Below are 10,263 nucleotides of genomic sequence, written 5' to 3'. Positions count from 1 at the left end.
GATGGATATCTATCTCATTTGCTATATTGTCAATTGTAACTTGACAAATATTATGGGGTAAAGAAAAACTATAACTATTTGGGGAAAATGTTATGCACATATGTCCACAGGATTCAATAATCATGATCCTCTTTTACAACTGTCTTAGCAAAACAACCAGAGGATAATACAAGAAGAGAGCAGGTTACCTTCTCGTTTTTTGTCCCCCTCCTTTTTTTGAGGCAAGGCAAAAAAACGGTCATTTTTGACAGCACAAATATCATAAAAATACCATTAGATTCTTTTTGTAAAGGATTGCCAATCCAACTTGAAAAACATACCTGAGATCAGAGGAGATATCCCTTTCTTTAAAGTGCCTCAACTCACAGAGATACTAAGCAATAAAGTAATTGTTCCACTTATTTAAAAGGTGTGTTGCTTTTGTTTCCTATTCCTCTTCTTCCTCCTCCTCCTCATCATCTTCTTCTTCTTCCTCCTCCTCCTCCTCCTCTTCTTCTTCATTATCTTCTCCCTCTCCTTCTTCCTCTTTATTGTCATTAACAATGAACCTGCCAAGACTATCGTCATCTTCTTCCTGAACATCCAAATATTTTTGGCACTTTGGCTTGTTACTATCCAAAATCTCTTCAATTTGTTCTCCTTGATCTTTTGCTCTGGTCTTTGAATATGAAGGTCATTTCGATCTTCTAAGTTTTGCAATTAATTCCTTTTCATTTTCACTTTCACCAGTCCAGTCCTCATCGTCATTGGTCTTTCTGCCTTTTCTCTTTCCTCCCCCTTTCTGGCCTATCCTCTTGTCATCAGCTTCGCCATCACTATTTTCCCTAGGTTCCTCAATAAACCGGTCCCAGTCCTTCATGTGGAGGATCCTCTGTTTTCCATAGTTGTCGAACTCATGACCCACCACCAAAAAGCCGAATTCTACAAGTCGGAAACATGATCATGCATAAAAAGCATGCACAACATGATCGTGTGAGTGCACACGGGCACATACACGTGCATGCACATGCATATGTAAATGTGTGTACGTGTATGTGTATGTATATCTATGTATTTAGATACACACATAGATATCATAAGTATATACATACAAACATACATACACACGTGTGTGTGTTATTTCGTAAGCCAGCTGCCTATTGAATTGTATAGGCTAAAGAACTTAGATTCAATCTAAGCACCTTTTCATTTTTAATTTTTTACTATAAATCCTTTTGAGCTGAAATTTGAGAAGATATGCACAAAACTAGGCGCACAATAAAAATTCAAAAACCATACACAAATAGAAAATGACAAACATTCCCCCACACCTGTTGGTGAACATGGGTTGTCCAGCCTATACTGAAACATAGGCCAGATAGCCCATAAATCCTGATAGATACATACATACATACATATCTCAATGTTTGTATTTGATGATAGGTAATGAGAAATAAAGCTTCTCCTTGTTATTGTGTGGCTTAGCATAAGGCCCTATGTAAAACCTCCTTCCTCCAACATAAGGTCATTTTCTTAAAAAAATTATGGAAATTTCGTTCCTCTTTTAAGTGAATTTCAAAACCAATAACACTTAGGTGAAATTTTCTTAAAAAACTGGAGTCATGTAAAGTTATTTGAATTACTATCACTAACATAATATGTAACATAGAAGTTATACCATATTTACTTGAATCTCCAAATCATAGGGTCAATCCCACTACAAAATATCAATCCTGCACTGCAGAGCGAACTTGCTCATTCTTGATTTATAAACTTTGGGATCTTGATCCTTCCTATTAGGGATTAACATCCCACGTCACATGGGATGCAGAATCCTCAACATCACATCGAGAATTTGTAGGTAAACTAAACTAAGTCCCCTTCGGCCTCTTTAACAGGTCACGAGTTCCAACCTTGACCTCCAACTTAATGCTAGGCAACGGCTATTTTGCATAATTATTTAATATTTTTAAGCCTCTAAGTGCTATATAATATATTAATTGCATGTTCTGTTCATGCACGTAATTTTCGGTGGTGGTACACTATGTTATCACTATTGGCGTCTATAACAAATCATGAGTTTGAGGCTTGGGCTTCAACTTTAATACTCATCTTAATAGTTTTTCTTCAACAAAAAAGGATCCATGATTGTTATGATGTTACTTATAGTAGTTGGGAACGTTTGTGATTCCAAATCGGAATCGCGAATTGCGTGTATCAGAAGTTTCGAAATTTAGGAATCGATGTCCATACGATTCAGATTTGAAAAAAACAATTCTCACTATTTTGGAATCGTGATTCAAAAAATTAGGAATCGTGTTTCCTATTTGCAAGAATCGATGTCCCTTGATGTTGGAATCGCGTTTCATACCTATATAAAATCACACAAGACCCCGCTTGTTTTGGTGGTTGTTGGAATCGTGATTCTTAAAAATATGGAATCGTAATTCCTAAAAATAAGGAATCGTGATTCCTAAAATTCTACAATCGTTGTCCTCATCAATTTGGAATCAACATTCTCACCATTCCAGAATCATAATTCTCCCCATATTGGAATCGAGATTCTCTCCTTATATACCAATTCCCTCCGGTATATGAGAGAAGTATTCAAAAAATATATAAACTTACCCATTACTACAAGATCGAATTTTGGTCTGCATATACCCAGTCCAAAACTCCAAGACCTAATGTCAAACTTTATGATATCTTTGTAGACAATCCCATACAATGGACTCGATCTCCCGATAACCCTATTATGCCTACAAGGTCTGGAGCTAGTCTACAGCATACAAGGAGTGAGAACAAGGGCAAGCTCCCTTTATATCTTTTCCTTGAATTATAAAATAAGTACATGACATAGTAATTCTTCTTTGTTAAATGTAGTTTTGGGTCTTTTGACTTTTGAAAATTGAGTTAATCAATTTTTAGTCAATTTCTCTTATATTTAATGATTAATTTAACCTAAAACACCACACAGGGCACTTCGCTTGTATCTTTATTATCTTCTTATTCTACTTAAGGAAAAGCATTTTTATCCTCTTATTCAACTTGAAGAAATGACGGTGTCAATCATATATTAAACATTATTATATTAGTAGTTTCGTACCCACACCATTTACCGAACATTATTAAATTTGAAGTAACATATTTTTTTAGTATCATTTATTCTTGGTGACAGTTCTTAAAAAGTAACATGGAATGAAGGATGGAAATTAATAAATAAGAAAATAAAAAATTTAACATATTACTCATATTTTAAATTTTGATTTTATTGTCGTGTGCAACAACTTCAAATTCTCTCACGCTCTCATACATGTTGTGCTCACTCATGATTGAGCACACATCGAAAGGTTTATGCGCTCCCTATGCTCACATTACTTTCATGTTATGTTATATATTATTTAGTTGAACACTTGAAGTTCCTATTCTCACATTACTTTCATGTTATATTATTTAGTTGAACACTTGAAGTTCCTAGTCTCGCATTACTTTCATGTTATATTATTTAGTTCAAGAATTGAAGTTCCTATTCTCACATTACTTTCATGTTATATTATTTAGTTGAACACTTGAAGTTCCTATTATTTAGTTCAAGAATCGCATTGTTGTGTAGCAAGGAATCACGATGTCTGCGATATAGAAACTTCATTCCAGACAACATGGATTCGCAATTCCAAAAATTTGGAATCAACATTTCTCACAAGCAGAATCGCACTCTTGTGTAGCTAAGAATCATAAAGTCCTCGATATGGAATCTTGATTCCGGCAATCCAGGAATCGAGATTCCAAAACTAGGTGGAATCGCATTCTGCAAAAAATGAAAACGTGATTCCTTTCTTTTAGAATCGACTTTCACCGGAGGAAACGCCATTTGGAGATTTCGAAACGGAATTGCTATCCTCATAGGCAATTCGGGTAAGTGTAATGTTACTTTATGTCATAAACTGCACTCAACGAACACAAAGTTAAAAGTATAATGTTACTTTATGTCATAAACTGCAATCAACGAACACAAAGTTAAAAGTATAATGTTACTTTATGTCATAAACTGCACTCAACGAACACAAAGTTAAATTACCATAGAAAGATTACATTTTTAAAAAAACTTTATTAACTTTCAATTTCTTTATAATTTTTTATTGCTTAATTAAAATATAAACCACATCCGAAGTTATAGGATTTCTTGTAGTTTTAATAAAATTTTGAATTTTTACAAAATTCATTAATTATGTTCAATATTATATGGATTGCCCTATGGACCTTAGGAATCCTAGTTAAATGCACCCAAGGACTCTGATTTTTTACCAAATGGAGCTCAACCTGTAAAACTTATCCATTCAACCCCTAGAAGTTGGGATCGAGCTTCCCAACATATTGTGATCTCGATCCCTAAATTTTGGAGTATAAGGTCATTGATCTTTCCCAACTATTTGGAGTCGGCTATATGAATCCTGGTTCGCCATTTTGCTCCATCAAGGACCATACCCTCAATGAGGTCATAAGTCCTCATATATTTTCTCACTACTTCCAAACATGTCCTTTGGGCTACCCCTTGCCCTTTTGAGCCTTCCACTTGAACCAACTCGCACCTCCTAACAGGTGTTGTATTAAGTCTACGCGAACCATTAACTATATGAGGACTTGAAAATATTTAGACCGTGATAGAAAACAAGACTAAAGTCATGCAGGAGTATTTTTAGAAAAGTTTTGCAGACCGCGACTAATATGTTTTTTTTTTTTTGGAGAAAGGTTAACTTAAGACGATTTGAATGTTAAAAGATTTCTGCATTAAATACTGCTGAAATTCACACCAACAAAAGAAACATAAATAGATCACTGTTGATAAATACATAATAGGACAAGTATACAACCTTGAAGAGAAAAATATCGATTTGACTGCCAGAAAATATTAATGCTATAGTCCAAGTGAAATGAATTAAAGAGAAATTTGTCAAAGAAATGGTTCTTAGTTTCTGTAAATGATAATTCAAATATTTTCCGAGTGCATCATGTAAAGCACACACACCACAAAAAATTCCCACGCTAATATCCAAATTTATCATGTGCTTAGCTCCCATTAACCTTCCGCCTAGGTAAAGTTGGAATATCTGAATCTCATTTAAAAACCATTGTATTACAGTCATGCACATAAATTTGTAACCTATTCAATTACATTTGATGATAAAATTGAACCCTTTAGAAGCACAAAAAGAACAAATTGCATTATTTTATGTTAATAAAGTACAGAAATAAAATTAAAGAAATAAGAAACAGAAATAGTTGTGACCAAGGAGGATAATTTTCACAGTTTCTTGTAGATAAAAGTGGATAAATTAAAATTAGAGAGAAAAAATAGAAGATATTAGCGCAAAAATCAGATTTCCATTCTTTAGCAGGAAGCTTCGTAAATAAAACTCAAGGTAAGGGCAAAGCTGAACTTGTACCTTCGTGCTTCCCAAAGGGGCCTAGTTCCATGGGCTTTCAGTAATAACACAGTTAGAGTCTAAACTCGCAACAAATGACAATAACAGAATATATATACTTTTTTCTTAAGAAAGTAACAGTAACAGTAAATTAAGAAGACACCTAACCTTTGACAGGATCAATGCATGAAACATCAAATGAATCCAGCCCCAAATCTTCAAGTTTTGCATTTTCACCAACAAACCCATCTTCAGAAATATCACCAAGAACACCCCTATCAGTTCCATGTTCACGAGCCGTTTTCTTCCTCTTCGAAGTCCTCTTCTCTCTTCTAGATACTGCTTCCTTAACCCCTCTCTCTACTTCTTCTTCGTCTTTTTCTTTTTTTTGTGTTTCAAGCACTGCAATTCTCTTCAAACTATAAAAAAATGGGTTTTTAAGAGATACTGACAACTTGGCCGCAACTCTAAGGTGCCCCTTCTCATATCTCGTGTAAATTCTAGGGTTTGAACCATTAGACCCATTACCAGAACTGATAACACAGATTGCATTCTTGCCCAATACTTGGAAAGAAACCCTAGTTTCTCCATTTTTCCGGTCCTCTTCAAGCTCCATGGAGACATGTTGCCTCGAAACCGTTAAATCGTTGAAGGGGGAGCCATTGCCTCGCCTAATTCTGTCCTTTTACCATTCTCTAAGGGGATTCTGTCACCGTTTTCTCCTTGAAGCTCCATTCTCCTTGAAAAAGCGTTGGATGGAAAATAATACCCTCAAAATTAACTGATACCATGGATATTAAGAGAGAAAAGGAAGTGGGTTGTTACTTGTTACATAGGCAAGTGTTAATGGCGTCAAACAACTAGTGTTTAGTGCTCCGTGGAGGCCATTTTCAATTATTAAAAGAAGCGGGATTCTACGGTGCTTTGCACTACAGTGAACAATTGCAAACTCGGACGAGTGGGTCTGTCCGGTCACCTACGAGCCCCAAGCCCAACCAGCTTTGTTTTTCGGGAATAACAGACCAATATATCGTGTTTTTCTGGGAATAATAGACCAAAATATCTGTAATAAATTGATTTATACTTTAAAAAGTCTAGAATAAAGAATACAATAACGCCAAAACATAAGGTAAGCTACAGAAATGTGAATATTTCAGATTTGGTTTAAAAAAAAATAGTGAAAAATATTCTGTTTGTGATAATAATAAAAAATAAGATTATGATTTGCAACTGTTGTATAGATATACTAAAGCTATTAAACGATAATTTTATAGCCGTACTAGGGTCATTAGAGCAATACTTAACATTTTTTTGTTGAAATTTTCAATAAACATTGTTGCACACCACAAAACATATCGCATATTTATTAGGAGCACAAAATGAAACAACAACATCAAATATAAGAACTAATTAGCAAATAACTAAAACTATAACCAAAGGTATAGGAATATTTTTCAAAAAATAAAAATAAAAAATACCCTCTATATAGGATTGTAGCTAATTAAAAGAATACAAAAAGACCCAAATATATAAAATAGTGGCCCATCCAAAATGTTATGTTATATACACCAATAAAATACAAAAAAAAAAATGAAATTAATCAAATTTTTTTATGCCTAAAAAAAATAAAAATGAAAAACTACTTAAGAAAATTTGAAGCTCGCACTAAATTCCTAGCTATCTAAATATTTAGTATCACATTGAGTCTCTCTTTTGCTCTTTATAAGGACGTTATTGGTTTAAAAAAAAAAATAGATTTTTCATTAGGCTACTCTTCTTCTAATTGTGCATATTATTTTAAGATATATGATCGCTTTAGTTTTTTTTAGGAATATATTGCTTTTTTTTTTGTACACCATATTTTTAAAGGAACTCATTGGTGAAATTTTTTATGTAATTTTTTGTTAAATCAAGATTCTTAATTTACTCCTATTGTTAATGTTCTTATCTTTAAACTAAAACTTAATAATATTAAGTTAATTAAAAAATAAAGTTATAGGGAAGAAGTTCTTTTGAAAAAAGATAAAATACAAATTTATATGGGCTCCACAAAAAAAACACGGCTTTTTGAAGATCTTTTGAAAAACTCGGAGTTCTAAACAATTAATAAAAAAATTGATATTTTTTGAAAAACTCGTTGTTGTATGTCATTTTTTACGTACTTTCATCGCCCGTGCAAATAAGGAGAGAGCCCGTGATGACCTAGTCCTGTCGGTACTCAAGACACTGCCAGACCATGGGAACACTACAAAATAAGCTTAAAACTGGGCAACCTCTGAAAAAGTACTAAAACGGCTTAAAAAGGAATGATAATGGTATTTTGGGATACCCTAAGGACACTCACAAAAGTTTCGTCACATTCCAATATGTTTTGATATGATCAGAACGAAACTCAATTCTCAAAACTAGCTCTTATCATGCTAAAAGGGGACCTTATAACTACAGCCTCATTTTTTGAATTTCAAAATGGTACCAGACTACCGCCATTAGATATGGAACGTCGAAAAACCCCCATGGACAAAATTTGGGCTCAATCGGACCTTTTAGGAATATTCTAAGCCCGAATTACCAAAAACGGGTAGGTTTTACACTATTACAGTGTAGCCTCACTGAACCAGTTCCCAATCATAAAGGTTGCATTTCACATCTCAAGATGATCTTCAAACGCCCACAGGTCGCCTGGTTGGAATGGGAACAAGTTCAAATTTTGATGCAAGCTAGGTCTCGACGACCAGGTCATTTTGACATATGGCACGCATCGCGGTGTAGTTCGAGACGAGAGATTTTATGGAGAGAAGAGCACGAAACCATAAAAATTAGAATTTTACTAAGAAGATGTCCCATATTTCATGAAACCATAACTCGAGATCCATAAGTCGGATACACACGAAATCAGATCTGTTATGACCACATCGCGAAGGGCTACAAGTCTGGTATAGATTTTGCATTCAGATAAAGGCCAAATAATATGAAGTCCAAGGTTAAAGATGACAATAGTTTCCCGATCGCAAGAATCCTAATTCTGACGACTTCCCAATTTGGGGATATGCTCAAACGGAAACCAATTTGGACAAAACTTAGTGCAAAACGATTGTGACAATGTCCCCTTTAATTTGAAATCAAAATGAGGACTTGAAACATCGCTGATCGCACCAGATCGGTAGTTGAAGCTTATGGACTTGGCCTGATTTTTGCTCTTTCATGAAAAATTTGTTTCAAGATGATCAAAGGATGTCAAAATGTTTAGAACGGATCAAGCATCAATTATACGAGGATGGACTATCCAAATCACTGTCACAGGCACGCAAAAGAGCTCCCAAAGTCTAGCAATGGCAAGAGGCCCCTCATGGAGGGATGATTTTGTCATTTGCTTAAAGAACTAAGGGTTATTTTGGTAATTTGTCCAAAAACGGAATTTTACTTTAATTCTATTAAATTATAATTTTTCACAATTTAGCTTAGTTTTGAGCATGCCACCTACCCCCTCTTTGAGCCTCATGCATCGCTCCCGACTTCAAGAGATATGAGAGAGAAAATTTTACCACCTTGGGTAATTGCTCTTGTACCTCCTCTCTCCCTTCTCTCTCTTATTTTTCTCCCTCTCTATCATCCCCTACCCGCTGGCAAACCCAGAGCGGTGCCCTTCTCTTCTTTATTTTCTCCTTCTTTCTTATCCCTTATCAGTTGGCACACAATTAGGGGCATATACGTCACCACCCTCTCTCTCCTCTTCATTGTTGTCACAAGTGCACACCCCCGTTTTACATCTTTCTCTCTCTGCTTGTCCATTCTCTCTCTTATCCCTTTATCTCTTTTCCTTATTTTCTCTCAAACACATCCTTTCCTCTCTCCACCCACGTTCGTTGTCTACTTTTCTCTCTACCCGCGCTCATCTCTCTCCTTTGTCTCCACCCACACTCATCTCCCTATGTTCTCTCTACCCGCTCTCATCTCCCACTTTTCTCTCCAACCGTGCTTATGTCCTTCTTTTCTCTTTTACATGCAACCACCTACTCTCTCCTTCACACGCAACCATCATCTCTCTCTTAACTTCCACTCTTCCTCTCCTCACGCAATTATTATATCTCTTTCCCACACAATCATTATCTCTCTTTCTCCCATGCCATTATTTTCTCTCTCTTTGTTCAATCCCTCTTTCTCTCTCCAAATCCCCTCTTTCTCTCTCCAAATCCCCTCTTTCTCGCTCCTCTCTTCTTTCTCAAATCTTCTCTCTCCTAAATTCCCTCTTTCTCTCTCCTTTCCAACACGTCATGTTTCTCTCTTCTTTTAACTCTCAAATCATCTCTCCCCCTTTTATTGCATGCCCGAATCTTTATCTCCCTCACGCAACCTTTTTCTCTGTTCCCCCTCATGCCACCTCTCTTTTCTCTCCTAAATCTTCTCTCTCCCTTTATTGCACGTTGAAATCTTTCTCCCTTCCACGCTACCTTTCCCTCTCTTATCCTTCACGCCACCTCCTTCTCCTCTTTTCTCTCTCAATTTCTCTCTCTTATCCCTCAGGCCACCTTTTTCTCTTCTTTTCACTCTCAAATCCTTTCTCGCTTCTTTTTGGCTTATGTATCTCCTTTCATGTCACCTTTCTCTCTCTTCTCTCTCACGCCACCTTCCTCTCTTTTTCTCTCTCTCAAATCTTCTCTCTCCTTCTATTGTACGTACCCCTCCCTCTCAAATCTTTCTCTCTCCCGCTTGTGTCTACATCCCCCTCTCTTACACGTGAGTCTTACTCACACTTTATTACACACTTTCCCCCTCTCTTACATGTGAGTCACACTCATATACTTACACTCATACTCACACACTTACACTCATACTCACACACTTACACTCATACTCACATCAT

General features: G+C 35.7%; 1 protein-coding gene across 1 annotated transcript; it reads right to left on the bottom strand.

Moving 5' to 3' along the window:
• Positions 1 to 427: 427 nt before the first annotated feature.
• LOC18425474 (uncharacterized) lies at positions 428 to 6,380 on the bottom strand. The gene is given in 3 exon segments (XM_006830021.4): positions 428 to 921; positions 5,571 to 6,089; positions 6,092 to 6,380. Coding segments are annotated over 3 exon segments (1,059 nt in total). The 5' UTR covers positions 6,138 to 6,380.
• Positions 6,381 to 10,263: the final 3,883 nt, after the last annotated feature.

Source organism: Amborella trichopoda, chromosome 11, assembly GCF_054954075.1.
Source record: "Amborella trichopoda isolate Santa Cruz 75 chromosome 11, AtrichopodaSantaCruz75HAP2 v2.0, whole genome shotgun sequence".
In the NCBI taxonomy this organism is placed as follows: domain Eukaryota; kingdom Viridiplantae; phylum Streptophyta; class Magnoliopsida; order Amborellales; family Amborellaceae; genus Amborella; species Amborella trichopoda.
Note: the sequence above shows the minus strand (reverse complement) of the source record. Positions and strands in the feature narration are given on the sequence as shown.